General features: G+C 43.0%; 1 protein-coding gene and 1 non-coding gene across 2 annotated transcripts; both read right to left on the reverse strand.

The window, feature by feature from the left end:
* Positions 1–4,003: 4,003 nt before the first annotated feature.
* Positions 4,004–4,086, reverse strand: TRNAL-UAA (transfer RNA leucine (anticodon UAA)). The gene has a single exon. It is a non-coding gene; the product is annotated as a tRNA-Leu (tRNA).
* A 4,801-nt stretch (positions 4,087–8,887) lies between these two features.
* Positions 8,888–19,330, reverse strand: STX11 (syntaxin 11). Its single transcript, XM_028723587.2, has 2 exons — positions 19,228–19,330; positions 8,888–10,377 (listed from the first exon to the last, which is right to left on the reverse strand). The coding sequence occupies exon 2, from the start codon at positions 10,367–10,369 to the stop codon at positions 9,503–9,505; it is 867 nt and encodes a 288-aa protein (XP_028579420.1). The 5' UTR covers positions 10,370–10,377; positions 19,228–19,330; the 3' UTR covers positions 8,888–9,502.
* Positions 19,331–19,920: the final 590 nt, after the last annotated feature.

Here is a 19,920-nt window from a genome sequence, read left to right on the forward strand (position 1 = left end):
TAAAACAAAGAAAATTGCCTTGATCAGACTTTGAAGTAACTGGAGTTTAAACTAACATATTGAATCACACCTATTTTGCAGATCATTAGTGTATCTGACTGCTCCAGTTAATAATTATTGTTGTTAGGATGGAAGGCTGAAAATTAAAAGAACCAGATAAACCAGAGAAGATTACAATCCACATTACTAGTCAACTTGTGTGCACATGCGCACACACAAACATACCTTCAGTTTATTTTTCTTATGGAGATATGATGAAAAACACATGAAGGTTGTATTTGCTCAATAAAAAACCAAACATGTTAATATTCTAGCCAATTAGCTTAAATGTACTTGGATGCCTGATTGGCAAGCACTGGTACTTAATAAGAAGTGTTAGAATGTTTAATGAAAAAATAGTATGATAGTAAGCATATTAAACTACTTGTAAATGGGTATTAGACTGCTCAAAATCTACTTTTAAATACACACCCCAAAAACATTTATGGCCATAAGCCTGCCTGGGGTGGGGGGTGGGTCCCATAGGGGGCACACATAAGCTGCTTTCTCATTCCTAAGCCACTGACTCAGTTTTTGTTTTGTGCTTTGTTTGGACCAAGAGATGGAGAATTAACCTAGCCCCTGTCACTTCCTTCTCCAGTGGGTTAACTGAAAAGGCACAGGAATGTGGCAGGGGGAAGGAATGTTAGCAGTTTACCTACTCCAGATAAGGAGACTCACACATGTAAAGAGTTTTCTGTGCAGATTGCACATATTACTTATTGTTCCAAACCTTCTACCGTCAGTTAACATACACAAAGCATCGACAAGCATGTACAATTTTTTACTATGGAAAAGAAAAAAGGAAAATAACAAAACAGCAGCATTTGGGACTTTTTAGTTAAGAGGAAAGGCAAGTAAGAGGCGACATGATAGAAGTTCCTAAAATGATGCATGACATGGATAAAATGGACAGAGAGAAGTTATTTTCCCTCTATCATAACACTAGAACTCAGGGACATCACATTAAGCTGAATGTTGGAAGATTCAGGGCAGACAAATGAAAAATTTTCTTCATGCAGCAAATATGGAACTTGCTCCCACAGGAGGCAGTGATGCCTTTAAGAGAGGATTAGACCATGGGTTGGCAATCTTAGGCCCATGGGCTAGATCAGGCCTAATTGCCTTCTAAATCTGGCCCACAGATGGTCCGGGAATCAGCGTGTGGATTGCCAGCACACAGGTTCTTTGCCTCTCCCTCACATGGTGCCAGCACCGCCTCCTCCCTCCCTCCTCCTGGCTTCTCCCTGCCCTGCCTAAAGGAGGAAGGGGGCTGGGCTTTGTTGGTGCCAGCCCCTCTCTGGAGCCCTTTCGCGCACCGCTCATTGTTTTTCCACTGTTGCCGCCAGGCCAGGCCACTCAAAAGACACAGGAGCCACAGTTGGCTGAGCGTGCCTCTCGAGCGGCCGACATTTAAAGCAGCCCCTCTCCAGAGCCCTTTCACGCACTGCTCATTGTCCCTCGTTCACTTTTTTCTCTCCAAAATATAGTCCATCCCCCCACAAGGTCGGAGGGACAGTGGACTGACCCCCTGCTGAAAAAGTTTGAGGACCCCTGGATTCATGGAGATAAAGGCTACCAGTGGCTACTATGCTCTGCCTCAGAAGCAGGCTGCTTCTCTAGGGTTCGAGACACTATTATTCAAAATACCAGTTGTTGGAAACTGCAGAAAGGGACAATGCTTTTCACGCAGTTATTGCTTGCAGGTTTCCCATATGCATCTGTCTAACCATTGTAGAACAGGCTGCTGGACTAGACGGGCCATTGGTCTGATCCAGGAGGCTCTTTGTATGTTCTTAAATGTTGCAGTCAGTTCTACTGTTCCTCTGATAACCGCATCCCAGGGTGAAACATGGCAGCTTATTCTGATGGATGCAGCACTGAGGAGCTTCTCAACTTGCAGCTTTTTAAGAAAGATAACAAATCTCTCCAGGAGGGTCATTAGAGGTTAAGGAATGCGAACTTAGTCCAACAACATCTGGAAGGCCACAGGTTAGCCACCCCTCCTATACCCAGTTCCACAAGGTTTGGCATTAATTCAAAATATTACCACCCATGTGGCAGCCCCTTCAGGACAGGGTTAAAATATTTTAGAAGAGATTCAGAGGCTTGTGATAACCTGTGTGAGTGCTTTGCCTGTTCAGCATCTCATATTGTTCGGCTCTGACAAAGTACAATTCTGTTAAAGAACTTTTAATTCTAGCAGAGGTTTGGCAGGATCTGAGCCTCCCTCCCTTCAGCTATCTTTTGAAAACTTCTTTTTGTTTATACAGTGGTACCTTGGGTTACATACGCTTCAGGTTACATATGCTTCAGGTTACAGACTCCGCTAACCCAGAAATAGTACTTCAGGTTAAGAACTTTGCTTCAGGATGAGAACAGAAATTGCACGGTGACGGCGTGGCAGCAGCAGGTGGCCCCATTAGCCAAAGTGGTGTTTCAGGTTAAGAACAGACCTCTGGAACAAATTAAGTACATAACCAGAGGTACCACTGTACAGGGCCTTTACAACATGACACCCCCCCCCTTTACCCAAGCAGTATTTACTGATATTATTTGTTTAATTACATTTATATCCCATCTTTCCTCCAAGGAAGCTGGAGGTGGCCTACATAGTTCTCCTCAACATTTTATCCTCACAACAACCCTGTGAGGTAGGTTAGCCTGAGTAGGAGTGTCGGCTCAAGGTCACCACAGATGTTTTTAATGATTTTTTTATGGTTCCTTTGCTGGTTTTATCCTTATATACAGTATTTTATGAAAGAGCAGACTATGAATTTGTAAATAAATACAAACAAATAAAATAAAAACTTCGACCGACTTATATAGACTTGTAAAGTATTATAATAGCAATTAGCTGCACCTAGCCAGTAGGTGTCACTCTTCTAAACATATTTGATATTGTGTTTCCTTATTGAGAGGATGCGTTTCAGGATGGGATTAAGAATTTGCCGCCAACTCACCTCAGTATTTTGCCATTCGCTCATCATGATTAAATCGTCATGAAGTGTGTTAGCCAGATGGGCTCAGCCAGATGGGCGGGGTACAAATAATAAAATATTATTATTAAATTATTATTAGCTGACCAGCTTCCCATTGTGATATGTAATAAAGCAACTGGATCGTCACCACACTGCTACTTGTGACCTACATTTTACAATTCACTTTTTTTCCCCTGCTGTTGCCCTTATAATTTGTGTGATTATTATGTCCCTACTGTGGCTTCCTTACACTGCATTTGGCACTGATTTTTTTTGTAACAGAATCGTTAACATGTTATATATCTTGTAATTAACGTTATATAACCAGTTGGGCTTCTTCATTTTTTGCTTGTTGGCTGTGAGCTCTCTCTCCCCCCTTTCTCCCCGCGAGAATTATCTTGTCAGCTTGAAAATGCAGGTTTCTGTACAAATAAAGGTGGCATCCGTGAACAAGAGTTTTCTTTGGATCTCAGGAAGGTTTGGACCCCGTTTCCAGGACAGAGAAGTGCAAGTCCACAAAATTATACCCACGCACTTGTAGATTCTACACAGATCTTTCCCCCCATGCTCTCTGTAACGATTTTTTTACGTGCAAATGCTGCTTATTTGCTTTCATTCTTGTTGCAGGGCAGCACGTGCCATTTAAGTTTTGCGAAAAATATTTAGCAGATCTCCGGCTTTAATCTCTTGTTCGCATGGACTGATGGAAGTTATATTTGTACGGAGACCCAGTTAAAATTAAATGCACTAAACGGCGGCGTTTCCTTCCCATGATTCCTAATAATATGCATCCTTTGCACACCTTCCTTTCAGGTTAGTTCTGCTGCACAGGCGCGGAAGCGGCTCTCGGCCCGTCCCTCCCGGGCAACTGCTCAGTCCCAGCGGCCGCCGTAAAGAGGCTCAAGCTCGCCCAGGAGGTTTCCCCCTGTCTACGTGCTTCCTCCTTTTTAATTTACCGAGAGCCGGAGAGTAAAAAAACCAACTACCAGGAGTGGGGTTCGAACCCACGCGGACATGCGTCCATTGGATCTTAAGTCCAACGCCTTAACCACTCGGCCATCCTGGTGCGGTTACAATCCCTGCACGCGGGCACTCCTATATAGAACAACACGCTCTGCAGCTCGGTGCGTTCGACCCGTCGCTGCTCCTTCCCCAGCCCGCGGTCCCGGCGGCCCCACCTTGAGAGCGAGGGGGGGAAAGAACGCTCGGCAGCTGCAAAACGGCTTCCCCTTGCCGCTCTCCCCTCTCGCCTGCTCTTCGAGCATTCTTGAATCCGAGCGCGGGAGGGCGCAGGAAGCGAAGGAAGGAGCGGGCGGAACCCGGATTACCAGAAGTTAAGAGGGGGGAGAAATGAAAGAAAGAGACGCGAGCGGGCGGTGATCCGCGTCACAGACCACCTGGATCCGTATCACTGAGTGTATTTCCTCGCCCCTCATATGGGAAACGAATAATATTTTAAAACTTTAAAAATATTTTAATATTTTAAGTGGTTGTGCCGGCTCAGCATTTCAGCTGAGGTAGATAAACTCCTACTCACGAGGAAGCCTATTGGAAAGCAGGGCTGTCAAACTGATAAAAACAAAGAAGAATGGGTTCATTTGTTGAAGATGCATTTATATGCAAAACCTACAGCTTTCAGTCTCCAAAGAAGCGGTTTGTGCATAGATCATGCGGAGCAATGTGGGTACAAATCCTCAAAACACTACTGTTTGTATTTGGAGCCTCAGCAGTATAAAAACAATTGCGATCCTCGAACCAAGATCAAGAAGGGACAAGAAGAGAAGCAAGCAGCCTAAACTTTCTAGGAATCAGCAACGTGGGGGGGGGGGGGAAGCTGCTCTTGCCCCATGTCCTGCTTGGGGTCTTTCCAGTTTGCAGGGGCAGGTCCAAGAAATTTTGGCACCTGAGACGAATCACTAAATAGAGGTCCCTCCCTCGCTGCCAAGGAAGAAAGGAGGGAATGAAGACCTGCGTTGGGATCTGCTGCCCCTGTGGATCCTGTGCTGCATCCCGAGTCGATCCCCTCACCATGCTCCCTGCTGGTTTGGTGGAATCTCCTGCCTCTAAGGGAAGGGAGTGCCATAACTGGGGGGCAACTAAGGAAATGGCCCTGCTCAAGAACCACATCCCTCAAGCTGCTGTCATTAGTGGAATCATTTTTTTAAAAAACCTCATCTCATCTGTAAAAATATAAATTTCTTAGAAAAATGAGTTAAGGTCCAAAGATCAGCTCAGCCAAGCCAAAGGAGCTTTTCTCAACATCAGGTCGCTATCAGTAGCTGCATGTACACCACACAAGGGCATTTCCCACCAAACAAAGAATTATGGGAGCTGTAATTGATTAAGGTTGCAGAGAACTATTGTGCTGTGAGGGGCAAACTACAGTTCACAGTATTCTTGGTGTGTTTATGTGTGCACACTTTAAATGTTAATGTCATACAACAAACTGCTTTTGAAACAAGAGACTTCGAAAAGCAGCTTATTTGCAATTTGGCATGTGAAGGATGCCTCTCAAAAATAAAAAAGGTGAAACAACAAAAAAAGGGATACCAGGCATACTTAAGCCCTTTGGTGCACTTAGAAAGGCTCTCTGTATATCTGCCTTTCTAGGTGTGTATCTGAGCATGTGGGAAGGTAGCAATTTATAAAAAAAATATCCTATGGACAAGGGAGAATTAATGGAGATACAGGAAGCCTACTACCCATATTAAGCAACAGTGTGGATGAGCCTTATTTTGTCATGTAATAACTCCATGCATGTTTAATCAAAAAAAGGGACTGCAATCCTATTCACACTTTCCTGGAAGACTTCTGATGCACTGTGTTAAAAACTTTTATCAGTTTAATTCTGATTAACCTGAAATAATAACTACCAATAATCCTGTCTTCACAATGTAGCTAGCATGGTTTAGAATCTCATTCCACCAATAAGAGCTTACTGAAAGACTGGAGGAAACGCACTGTTCCATTACCCCCAAACCATGTTGAATTAACCACAGATGGATTAAACTTAAATGTGCTTTTGGTGTGTTTAAAACTGTACCTAATTTGCATTATATATTTTAATATGCATAAAGCTTAATGAGGCCAGAAATTTATTTGAAGTGGCCTGCCAGTTGTTGAGTGTTTTGAAAAGAAAAAGATTGTTGTCTCTTTTTTTCTTGATTTTGAAGGGTAAAAAAAAAAAAGAGTTGTGGTACAATGCATTTCCTGGCAAAACTGTGGTTTTGTTAAGGAAACTAAGAACCGTTTAGAAGTGACCTTAAAGTACTGCAGTAATGAAAAGGCCTTCAGTTCATCAGTAAGCAAATGGAAAAAGCAAACCATCTAGTTTCTTAAAACAAATGGCCCTTAAACAGTTGCTGGCACTTTAACTTTATATTCATCTGTTTGCTCCCAACTTTATTAAAATTAAAGACTAAAATCCAGGTTTCCAGAATGCATCGTTATTCTGTAAATTGTAAACAGATTCTCTGTGGCCAAGAAATCCTAAATAAAATATTGTTATTGTTATTTATTAAATTTGCCAGTCATTCCTTTTTGTTCAAGGCAACCCAAAGCAATTTAGTTATATTAGAGTTGTATTATGTGCCTTTCCAAGTAAGTTCCAAAATATTTCCTTTAAAAGTTTCTTTCCAAAGTTTCCCTCTTCCCCCTAGCATAAGAAAAGACCACACATTTGGAAAGTTTAAAATTGTTTACTGAAAACTCCGCAAAGGTCAGATTAATGTACTTCATAAAGTTGCACAGACAGTAAAATTTGACTTACTTACAAAGTGGTGAAAGTTCCTAAATTATTTGTATAGGAACTCAAGAGTGGCTTTAGAGAGCCATGTGGCTGAGCTGGAGCAACCAGCGCAAACAGGTACACTGGGGGAGAACAAAAGCTTGATCACCTAATGCTTCCCAATGTGAGGGAAAGTAGATATAGCTAAGCTAGGCAGGACAGCTCACTCTATGGTATTAAACCCCTTCATTAGACCTGGTTATATGAGGCTGGTCATCCCAAAGGAAAGGTATGTGACAACACTGGGATGGGGAGTCGTGTGAACACTCCTACATTAATATGGAGACAGACAGTTGCAAATCTTAAACTAGCCAATTTTATTTTGAAGGAAGAGCAGCACATGCTCCTGATTAGGATTCTGCACACAAAATTACCCCATGGCTGCCGTTTGCCTTCAGAGGTGCTGTTTGTAGTAAAAGACACCTTCAGGAGCAATTAGCAAGCAGGGTTGTTGTTTTTTACATGAAACCAGTGCAGGTTCTTCAGCTTTCAGCTACTGGGAAATTCAATCTCAATATTCCTTAAATATTAGCAATATGACAACAACAACAAAAATACTTCCAGTCTCTTGTGTAAGCAAGAATCTACAAATAGTTGTAACTTCTTCCACATCCTGTGTGAATGCTACCATGTATCTTTGTTTTGAGTGCAAGCTCAATGACTAGGAAATGATAAAACCCAAGTCACTTAAAATATCCAGAGCTGGTGAGTGCTGCTTAGTGATAGAAGGACATACTACAAAAGGAAATTTACAAGAGTTCCACAGTTCAGTATTTTTTAAAGGTAAAGGGACCCCTGAATGTTAGGTCCAGTTGTGGACGACTCTAGGGTTGCGGCGCTCATCTCGTTTTACTGGCTGAGGGAGCTGGCATATAGCTTCCAGGTCATGTGGCCAGCATGACTAAGCTGCTTCTGGCGAACCAGAGCAGCACACGGAAACACTGTTTACCTTCCCGCTGGAGCGGTACCTATTTATCTACTTGCACTTTGACGGGTTTCGAACTGCTAGGTTGGCAGGAACAGGGACCAAGCAACAGGAGCTCACACCACCACGGGGATTCGAATCGCGAATACTGCGTCCCTTCAGTATTTCTGAAGTTCATCGTATGGAAGCAATTAATATGTGTGTGTGTGAATGAACAGCCTGAACAGTATGGCAAAGAGTGGGAATAAAATTATAATCCTCCCACCCACACCTGCTGTGCTCCTGACAAATATAATCCCCTTTAGCTGCTATTTGCACCAGGAAGGAAGCCTCTGCTAGTACCGGTGGAGTCTTCCCTCCCACAGCAAAAAACCCAGCATAGGTAGGGAGCATTTTCATCAGGACCCCAGAGGTGGAGGGAGAGTTAAGCTTTCCCTCCCCAGCCCCTGCAGTCCTGATGCTGCCCAGGCTTTACTATAGCTGCTATTTACAGTAGATTTTTTTTAAAAAGTATGTTCCTTAACTGTGTAAATGGGTAAATCTGCACTAAAAGAAGAAAAATGAAGATAGTGGTCTGCTGCCATGTGGATGATGCAAAAAGCTTCCGTATGCATAAGCAGGCACCATTTCCACAGCAAACTCTGTTTTCTCAGGCCATGTCCACACCATACAATTAAAGCACCATTATAGCACATCATGGAGAATCCTAGGGACTGTCACTCTCTGAGATCAGTACCCTGAACCAACTACACTCGTCGCCCTTTTAATGTCTGGTGAAGAGGTGACCTCAGACTGTGTCCTGGTCTTTCTTGTAACTTCTGGCAAACGTAACTACTATCACTCTGCCTTAGGCAGCTGATTCTGGGTATCATAAAAGGGCAGCTAATTTTGTATAACTTAATTTATTACTGTATTCTTGTATTTTCACTGCGAGGGAGGGAACAGACATTGTAGGGTTTTCTTTGTCAGGTGTCAATAAACAAGCAGCCTTGGTTGCTCTACACCTGGACCTGGGGGGTGGATACACCATTTGGTGCTCCACCTGAGGTAGGAAAATGCCTTCGCCTGGTTCTGGCAACTTCCATGTTTCCCTGCTCCCACAAGTGCCATCATAACAAATAAACAAAACGAATAAAAACACTGGACAGACAGCAATTCAAGATCTTTCTTTATACACTAACAAAAAGATAATTAAGGCTTCCACATTTATTTTAATATACAGAAATATCAGAACATATATAAAAAAATAAGTATATGCTGTGTACAATTACAACAAATCTTGTATCAAAATTCTCAGATCATGTGCACATCCTAGTTTTCTAAACAACATTACTGAGAATCACACCTGTAATTTTGTCCTTTTTTCTTTCATCCAGGAAAAAACAACTGGCCACAACACTGATTACATTAAAGTCTATGAAGGTTGTTGTTGTTTAATTTGCACCAAAAGCATTAATTTAGGAGCAATTCATTATACACCTGGTCAACATTTCCTTTGCTTCGTATATGTTCCGTTGTATGTGTAATTTTGCAGTAATGTTGCAGACCAGGTTAATTTTACCTTTTGTTATATTGGAATACATGACAACTCGCCAATATCCTTTGGCTTTTGGTACAAGCTGCAATACGTGCACCGGAGTCATTAATGAACATAAGAAAACAAAAGGACACTGCTTTAGAGCAATTTCTCTCAAACCGAGCACAAACTTTAAGTGTCTTCAAATCTGAGAGTGTCCCCAAAATACTTATCTAGCAATTTCATGAGGACAATCAAATTTTGCAGCATCGCAAGCAGCAGCAGAGGATTGTTCGGCAAGGATGCTTCCTTCGGTATTCGAGAGCTCTCCTCACTTCACCTTTAGCTTCTCCAACATATTCTTCAACATTATGCACATTGAGCTCAATAATATCGAAGGTGTCCGCCTGTTCTTCTACCAGCAGGGCTACCTGCAAGAAGAGTTCATGAACTTCCTTGATTCGGGACTCCAGCTTCATCAGCTCTTTGTGCCGGGTCTCTATCTCGTTCAAGGCCGAACGAGCTCCCTTTGCATCAGACAGAAGGTTCTCAGAGAAAACGTCCCACCTGCCTTGTTCAATGATGTCCTCTATCTGGTTCCCAGACACTTCCTTGCCCATGATCTCTAGCTGCCGTTGGATCCTAATCTTGCAGTTCTCCCGCTGGTTCATCTCTGTCTCATTGTATTTAAACATGGCCTCCTGAAAAGAATGCATGAGATCAACATAGTGGTCCTTGGCCACACGGGCTATGATTGTGTTTGAGCCATATTTTGTTTCTGCATCTTCACTGAAGTCTCTCAAAACCTGCAGCTTCCTGTGGATTTCTTCTCCACGAGCCTTGATGTCTTTCGCAATCGTGTTTGTGTCACGTTTTATGCTACTGAAGCGGCGCATAGAGGTGAGGAAGCGACTGTTTTGTTTGCCCAGGCGTCTAATGTCCTCTTTCAGGTGGAGATTGCTCATTCGGATTGCCTGGATATCTTTGAAAAGACTTGCCAAGGCATAATCTGTTTCAAACAGCAGACTGTTGTGAGGTAAGAGCGGTTGATTTTCTTCATCATGAGTATGTTGGCTGTAAAGCCTCGATAACTCAAAAAATTCAAAGAGTCGGTCTCTCATTTTGGCCTCTAGGGACAGAAATAGAAAAATAAAAATTAGTAGAAATAGTAAGCTTCTCTTAATGATCTAAATATCTTTGCACATAAGACAGTGTGTTTGATGTTCCAAATATATTTACTGGAGTATCATGGACTTTACAAAATATTCTACCTTTCTGACACATTACTGAGTGTTGTAAACTCCATGCCCTGTATATATTTCAGTATACTTGTCTATATTCCATGGAAAGATCAGGAATGACATTTTGCCATGACGATATAGATTACTACTCAAACACAAGCACAAACTAGAGTCTTGATTAGTGACTAGACTTTGATTCCATTCCATCCATTGATTTAAATGAGACATTTAGTTTGCAGATCCAAAAGTAGCCTTTACAGTTTAATGGGATATTTTGGGGAGGAGGAATCTGAATGGTATCACAATTGCTTTAAAAGGATTCTAGCTAATGCTGTTTTTAGATAAAGAAATTTAGCCTTTAACAGCTCCTCTTCTTTCTCCTATCCAAAAGTAAATGACATCGTCATAAACTTTTTTCAAGGCCAGTGCATACTGCAGATAAGCATAATTAATCCATTTATTTATTTATCTATCACATTTATTAGTCTATTCTAATACAATTATGCTGTAGGTTAATACCTTTTGGCTGCCCTCCAAGGCCTGATGAATTAATGAATGAATAAATAAGGTACATTTTATCCTTCCAAATATATCAAAGTGGCACATATGGATACCCACGCAACCGATGTTCTCATCAAAACAACATTGTAAAGTAGCTTGCCCTGGATCACTAGTGAGCTTAATGCCTGGGCAGAGATTGGAATACAGATTATCATTATCTAAGTCCAGCACTCTGCCTTCTGCGGCACACTGGCTCTCATGGCAACCAAGCGACAGACAGAAGAAAAATGCTTCCATGTGGCCAGGGTGTGGTATCACAGTGGTAATAGCTGCAAGAAGCAATATCCATGGGTTGGATCTGGAGTAAGTCAGTCTTGTCAATCAACCACCTATTTAACCACAGTCAAATATTCCATGAAGCCATGATGCTGATTAAATTACAAGAAGTGGTCCAGTGCATACTGCTTTAAACAGCTGTTGTTTAATATTTACTGTTACTTTGCTTTCTATACGTTAGAAAGTTAATTTTTGATACAACCTTTCATAATTAGAGATGGACTCTGGTGTTCCAGCATAAAAGACTGAGTTGAACTGTTCAGTGATTATTATTTTTTTAAAGTGGATATATTCCAAATTACTTGACCAACATTTGACATGTCAGCTGACCAGAGATCATCGCCCCCCCCCACCTCAAATTCACAGTTCTAGAACCTTATACTCAGAGCAGCTAAGGTGTGGTAAAAAGATCTCTACTTCCCAGTAAATTAACCAAGAGGAGTATTCCATATTGGTTAACATGGGATACAGAAAAGCTATTGTACCATAAAATTAATTTTGTTCAGGAATGAAATACTGTTAATTGTCTTAACCTTTAAGCAAACCAAATTACAGCACTAGTGTGTGAAACTGAAAGTGTATTTCATTGTATGCATAGTTTGAAGACATATCTGATTTAACTAGCAACAAATATGCACATTACAGCAGACCTAGGACTGAGCAGTTGAAGTATCAACAGTATCTGGGAGCTATCCATAAGTCTGTTAGCTGTCAGGTGGGCGATAGCAATGTTGTTATAATTTGTGGCAAAACAAAGAAAGAGAAGTGATTGGTTGAAATGCAAAATCATACCATGTACTTTGACTTCAGCATGATAATTTCACTCTACACTTCTTCTGTGCTTTCCCCATACTCCTCCCTCCCTCCTACCTTTTCCCATGTATCATGTAGATTTCTAGACACATGTTCAGACTGAACTATTTTTCCAGGGCACAGAAAGTCAACGCCATTGCTAATTGTACAGAGATCGCCAACACGGTGCCTTTCAGTTGTTTTGGATTACAAATCTCAGCCCCCTGACCATTGGCTGTGATGGGTGAGTTGTAGTCCAGAACGTCTGAAGGGCATCGTGTTGACTATCCCGGAAGAAACAGGCATTCAGGTTACAGGGTGAACATCCAGCCTGTAACTCCTGTCCTCACCCCCACGAGCACTTTATGCTACCTCTACAGTTTCTTCTGTAGGGATGCGGGTCTACTGGGACGCAGGTGGCGCTGTTGGTTAAACCACAGAGCCTAGGACTTGCTGATCAGAAGGTCAGTGGTTCAAATCCCTTGGCCAATAAAGAGAGATGAGTGCCGCAACCCCAGAGTCGGTCACAACTGGACCTAATGGTCAGGGGTCCCTTTACCTTTACCTTACAATTTCTTCACTACTTGATAAGTCTCCTATATCCCATCTAACCTATTCCACAATCCACCACCTGCTATCCCTCTCCCTTTTCCCTAGGAAACATTTCCCTACAACCCAACTGAAGTCATATAAATCCTTTATACTGTAGTTCTCTTCCATGTCCTCCATGCCTTCAATGTAAAGATATTCAAGTGCAGCATGAGAAGTACCAGAATGTCTCAGGCCCGCCTTGGCTTTGTTTTCATTGATGTTTGAATATTTAGGATGCCTTACACTGATGACAACAGAACTAGTCAGGCAGGACTCACAAGCAATTAACAGCTGCTGCCTTTAGACTCAGGGGACTAACTGTTCAAATGATGAGAGTCCTGTTTGACTTGTTGTTTAAGTGCCCCTTCAGGGACAACTCAGAATGCATATCAGCCAGCACTTTTCTAGGTTTCTGTGTGCTGTATAGAAGATCACTCTGGGTCCGGGAAACTACAGAAGTTTGCTGGGCCGGGGAAGCAAGGTTTAACTTTCTCTGCCCTGCTCCATTTCCCCCATCCCCAACTTTTATTTGGTATCATAGTTGTACAGTTTGAAATGTATGGAGGGGGGAAATTAAACTGAGGAAATGATGCAGAAGAAAGAGTTTTACTCCCTCCTCCTCCAGCACCACGGTCCCAGTCTGAATCTCTTCTCGCTAAGAACATTCGTTTTAAAAGTGTAGGAGATCCTTTTCCTTAGATCTCTCAAGTCCCCTCTAGTTTGGCCCCAACTTAGTGTGTTTGGCCCCAACTTAGGAGGCAGAGTAAAATTATGCCCATGCCTCAAAGAATATTCAATAATAATAATAATAATAATAATAATAATAATAATAATAATAATAATTTATTATTTATACCATCTGGCTGGGTTTCCCTAGCCACTCTGGGCGGCTCCAAACAGATTAAAGTAAACAAAGACTGAAGAGAAGATAGCTTAGGTTATTCTCATGATAGCAGAAAACAAAATACACGTGTTACACCTAATGAACAACTGAAAATAAAGGTGTCCTACTTCACTATTTTTCGGAAGCTAGTTATGCCTAATGAACAACTGAAAATAAAGGTGTCCTACTTCACTATTTTTCGGAAGCTAGAACCAAAGTAGCTCCCAGTAACCCTTAAACATGCACACATTACAATACGAGTGCAATGCAAGTCATAAGACACATCTTATATATTTCCTTGTTAATGTCTACTTGACTCATAACAGCTAAGAAGCCAAGTATGCAGGTAAGATTACTAAGCACCAACACTATATCATACATTCAAAGAGTTCTAATTCTATTATCTAACTTCTCACCACATTATCCCTACAAGTCACATGCTATCAAGTGACTGTAACCTCATGATTACAACAATCGCATGTACACATAGCATTATGAAATAAAAGCTGTTACCAATCAAAAATTCCCAGAGTGCCTCAGATTCTTGTTGCCTTGTTTATACTGCACATTTTCCATGATGTATATTTGTACGTATTCATGCAACCACCTACAAGACTCTCAAATGCAGATGTCACAAGCAAGGAAAACATGCAGGATTTAAGATGCCATTCCAGTTGATCAAAGGAAGAGAAGTCAAAGGGGTAATTCCAGCCTAATGTTTTCATCCAAATAGAATACACTCAAAGACTTTTCCTATGAATGTTGAATCCACGTGGAATTTGGTGACAAATAATGTGTCACAAATTCATTGAACACCAAGGAAGACCCTTTGCGGGGTCAAAAAGTGTTGGGTTGGGATATTTTTTGTTTATTTGTCACATCAGATTTTCTGAATATATTATTGTACTGTAGTAATTTTATCCATTAGGGGCGCGGGTGGCGCTGTGGGTAAAAGCCTCAGCGCCTAGGGCTTGCCGATCGAAAGGTCGGCGGTTCAAATCCCCGCGGCGGGGTGCGCTCCCGTTGCTCGGTCCCAGCGCCTGCCAACCTAGCAGTTCGAAAGCACCTCCGGGTGCAAGTAGATAAATAGGGACCGCTTACTGGTGGGAAGGTAAACGGCGTTTCCGTGTGCTGCGCTGGCTCGCCAGATGCAGCTTGTCACGCTGGCCACGTGACCCGGAAGTGTCTCCGGACAGCGCTGGCCCCCGGCCTCTTAAGTGAGATGGGCGCACAACCCTAGAGTCTGTCAAGACTGGCCCGTATGGGCAGGGGTACCTTTACCTTTAATTTTATCCATATCTTTATTGTATGTTAAAACCTTTTGTGAGTTTAAAGTTGCATTTTATTCTTCAGTACATTTTAGTAGCACTTAATATATATATATTTGATCGCACCCAATTCTGGGTCTAAGTATTTCAAACCATAACCAGCCCAGTCCTCTCCAGGTCTGCCTAGAGGTAAACCCAACTGAGGCTCACTCCCCATCAGACTTATTCCCAGGAAGCTGGTATAGCATTGAAGAAGCCTAAGAGATGCTTTCATATAAAATGAATAACACCGCAGCTTCCATTTACAAGAGGTTCAAGCACATGAGATTAATTGGTAAATGTCCCAGTTCATAAGTGGCTCCTAAAAAACCCCTTAAAGGATACATAAATATCTATAATTTATGTCTACATAAATATCTATAATTACTATAAAACAGAGCTATGCCATGGGTCTATGGAAGACTGTACAGAAAGGGAGCTAGCATCCTGCCATCTGAAATATTGTACCAGAAAGACACAGTCTTGGTTCATGGTAAGCATACCTATAGTTTACCAGGACCTCATGAATGTACTGTCTCTAGAAAGGAGCTCACAGCTACTTTGCTCCTCCCTGATATTTTTTACTCTCGCACATGCTCAGCTAAGCCAAGGTTTGTCTTAGCATGTTGTCTGAACCCAGGTTCATTGTGAAGCTCTATCCTCACTAACCAGAAGCTGTACCCAAGAACAACCATTTGCCTTATGATGATGATGTGTGAACCAGGCCAGTATATTTTTTAATTGCCTCTGCCATAATCAAAGTGTTGAGAAATCCCACCCTGAAAAAAATAGGGATCCTTTTCAGTATTGGCTGGTGTAGTGAGGTAGAGCTACCCTCACGGACACAGAAAGTGGTGCAGCTTAGCTGGATGACACCAGGGTGGGGCAGGATGGCAGCAAGGTTGGGGTGGGGTGGGCACACTGGTGGCAGCTGTGGGGCATCCCACCCCAGTGCCATCCAGGGAAGCAGCAGTGACCCCAGACGTAGGGGGAGTCACCACGGTTTGCCTCACTACACTGTGTGTGCGAAGTACAGGGGCATCCTCTGGAATACCAGTAAGGTGGGATAGAGAAGAGATTGTAATGCTTCGTTTCCAAATTCAAGTTTTTGTTTCATTTTTAGAATCAGAGCTGTTAACTGTAAATGCAGTAGCAATGGAAACAACAGGTTTGCACAACTGCCTTCGCACTTCTTACTCTTCCAAAGCACACAGGAAATTAGTTACTTAGAAATTTACAGGAACAGCTTACTCAAACTTAGTTCTTCTTTAACACTGAGCTGGATACTGTCCATGTTAGTTGAAATGAATGCGATTTAACTCAGCCCTTGCTAACTTTTCATATTGATTTCAATGGAAACCAAGTTTACGGTAAGTATTTTAATCTGGATCAGACCTGTTGTTTCCCTTCCAAAACAAACTGTTTTCTGGATGACCAAAATTGGTTATATCATCCATATTTGAAGTTCTGACTTGTTAATGCATATTGGTGTAATTTTCTGTCACGTTCATTCAACATATACACTATAACAATAAAATTTAAGATTAAAAGAAATTCTCCCCACCCAAACTTATTTGATTTTGCTTCCCAATTCCTAGATTGAGGAATCATGTTCCTTCAAAAATCAAACACACCCTAAAAATAGAGAGAAGTCTAAGGTAATAGATCAGTTATGATTTTAAAATTAAAATGGATCTATCTTAAATCTGCAACTTAAGTAAAAAGGTAAAGGTAAAGGTACCCCTGCCCGTACGGGCCAGTCTTGACAGACTCTAGGGGTGTGCGCCCATCTCACTCAAGAGGCCGGGGGCCAGCGCTGTCCGGAGACACTTCCGGGTCACGTGGCCAGCGTGACATCGCTGCTCTGGCGAACCAGAGCCGCACACGGAAACGCTGTTTACCTTCCCGCTAGTAAGCGGTCCCTATTTATCTACTTGCACCCGGGGGTGCTTTCGAACTGCTAGGTTGGCAGGCGCTGGGACCGAGCAACGGGAGCGCACCCCGCCGCGGGGATTCACCGGGCAACTTAAGTACTCATCACCTATTCAGGATTGATCTTAATTAATTGATAAGCATTCTATTTAGCCATTTAGGCTCTAGGAGAATAAAGTGAAAGGGAAAAGTAAGGAAGAGAATCCAGTTTTTTAAAAATGGGGAAGAAATGAAAATTTCCTCAAATAGCTTTTCATATCTGAATTATATTGATTCTCCCTATATAAAAGGTTCAGGTAAAGTAATATCATCATGCTACAATACATACTTCTAATTACTGGATTCTAACTAGATCCAATTCAGTGTAATTAGAACCCAGTATTAAAATAGATTATATTTGTTTGCTTCTTTTTGGATTTCCCTGATGTTATAAAGAAATGATGAACAAGGGTTTTCTAATCACTAATACCAGCAGTTGTCAACATTGATGAGCCCATGATTTTCTCACCCCTCCCCTGTGACACTTCCTTTTGACAGACAGAAAGTGAGGCAGTGCGTGCGTGCGCGCGCACGCACACACACACTTTGCTTTTTCATGGGCTCTGCCCCAAAGTTTGATTCAGAAAGCAGAAGTGAAACAGATCCTCTGGAATGTGAATCATTTTACATGGTTTTTTCAAAGTCACAGGTCCAGAAACATTGGCCGACAGCACAGATCCTCATGTATGTTTGTGATTTTTACATAGAATAATAGTAAAACCACAAAGCACAGAACACATTTGTGAACACAGAGGTGACCTATAATTTGATGTCAATTATGATGCCTCAGATCAGGTCCATGATTGTTAAAGTCAATGAAAACAGATATATGATCTTTGAGTTGATGGTTTTGTGTGTGTGTGTAGGGGGGGTGATGTGTGAAGAAATACAACATTTCAAGAGAATCCATTTTCCTGCTTCCAGCCTTCTCTCTCTCCTCAAACCCCATCATTATCTCTCTCCACAGCACTTCAAGCTCTCTCTCTCTCTCTCTCTCTCTCTCTCTCTCTCTCTCTCTCTCTCTCTCTGGACTCCTATGGCACCCCGTTTTCTCACCCCCTCCCCTCTATTCCCCACCTTTCCCTGATCACTTCCCTCTCCCTCCTCTCCTCTTGGTTGCTTTGCTTTCTGTTCAGCTGAGCCCTGAAAGGTAGTACATACTGCAGAGCTTAAAGAAGTGGGAAAGAGTGTCGCTGTTCTAACTTCCTCCTTTTTAAGGGGGTTTGGTAAGCATCCTGGCTTGACAGTGGACATGTGATGAAGCATCCTGGCAATCTCATGGTGAATAGTGTGTGTGTGGGGGGGGGGGGGAGCTCAGAAGCTTTGCAGGCACCGCGGGCACCATATTGACTGCCCCAGCTCCACACATGTATAGATAGCCAGCTCTCTCTTGACAGCCAGTTTAAGATGATATAATTTAAGATGCCCCCAAATAACTTTATGTTATGAAGCGTACAGATGTCATTAATAACAAGAAGAGTTAATAATAAACTAAAAAGTTAACGCAGGTTTTTTCCCAACCAAATGCTACTCGGGTTCACATCCACTTAAACAATCAGACCCTTAGTTCGATACGAGGTGAACAAAACGTTATGGAAGTCTGGCAGAACATTTCCCTCGGCGACCCTTAACTGACAAACTCCTAAGTAAGTGTGGATAATATTGCTGCCTTCATTTCATGATCACTACAGACCGTCCACTTTTAACTCAGGGAAGGAAGTCTGGCAAAGCCGAAGCCTCAGAAAGTTTCCTCAGCGATAAGCCCACTTTGCGTTCAGTGTGTGAGCAGGTTGGAGGGGGGCTGTAATCTTGCGCACCCTTACTATGCGCATGGTGCAAAGCTTGACAGTCAAGGCAATGGGCACAAACCACTTCCAGCCGAAGTCACTGGTAACTCACACCAAGTACTGGGGGTCAGGACTACAACCCAGGACCGCCTGGGTACCCTATATAAGCCACCTTGAAGCAACAGTGGAGAAAAGAAGGCCAAGTTCCCCTAAATCAGACAAATTCTTCTTACAGCTCATCACTAGTTGCCTGATCGCCAAAAAGCGCTTCAGCATCGACGGCAAAAGTTTGTTCCTCCAAGACACCAAAACTTCCCCTCCGGCCCAAGAAGCAGAAGGCTTTTCCGGGAGCCGGCCACACCCCCGTGATCGTCCACACAACTCCTTGAAGAAGTTCAGGCTGGACGTAAAAAAGAAAGAGCGAGTCCCACTGACCTAAGACAGGAGGAGGCACACAGCTTCTTTTCCTATTTAGATAGATAGATTTGCTGCCTGGCCCCATCACCATTCCCGCCCCCCCAAGGATATTTCCATGCCGTCCTCCAGGGCTATAAGGACCCGAGCACTTACCCGCATGCACTGGGGAAGAGACGAGAGCCTCGCGTCGCGCTGCTGCCCCAAAGACGCCCCAGCCAAAAACACGCCGCCTGCTGCAAGAGCTTGTCAACTTGGCCAGAGGGGGGGAGTTTCCCCCGCCGCTTGACTCGCCCCGCCCCCGGCTCCTCCCGCGCGCCGCCCATTGGTTCCCTTTCCCTCCCCCGCAAGTGATGGGCGACGCGGTGGTGGCGAGTGGATGCCGCCTTGCGAAAAGGCACAACTCGAGGCTGCCTGAGAAAGTCGGAAACAATGCTGGGATCGCCGCGGTGTGTCCGGAAGCGGATTCTCCGGGCGTGTTTCCTCGACGAGGGATGAATCCCCAGTCATTTTCGCCCCAGGCCTCCTGAATCACCGCGGGTAAAAGCGGGGTGCCCTAAACCTCTCTGTGTGTCAGTCAGCATCTGCCACGAGACGCCCATCGGACTGCCGCTTAGGGCGGTTTTGAAAAGAATAGTGATTTAAGTGGCATTAAAGGGTGAAAACACACGCACAACTCGCAAATAAGGGAAAGTGGCTCATCATAAATGCGTGGAAGAGTCTGGATGTAAATATGGGGAGGAATGTGATTTTCTTTTCAAATAAAACCTGGATAGGTTTAAAAGGTGTTCCCCGCCCACCCAAAAATGAGAACAGACTCATATGTGCATTGGTAGAGCACATAGGTTG

Source organism: Podarcis muralis, chromosome 3 (assembly GCF_964188315.1).
Source record: "Podarcis muralis chromosome 3, rPodMur119.hap1.1, whole genome shotgun sequence".
Lineage (NCBI taxonomy): Eukaryota > Metazoa > Chordata > Lepidosauria > Squamata > Lacertidae > Podarcis > Podarcis muralis.

What these genes read in the sequence shown, in the direction of transcription:
- STX11 (XM_028723587.2), bottom strand. Translation starts at nt 10,369, where the DNA reads ATGAGAGACCGACTCTTTGAATTTTTTGAGTTATCGAGGCTTTACAGC.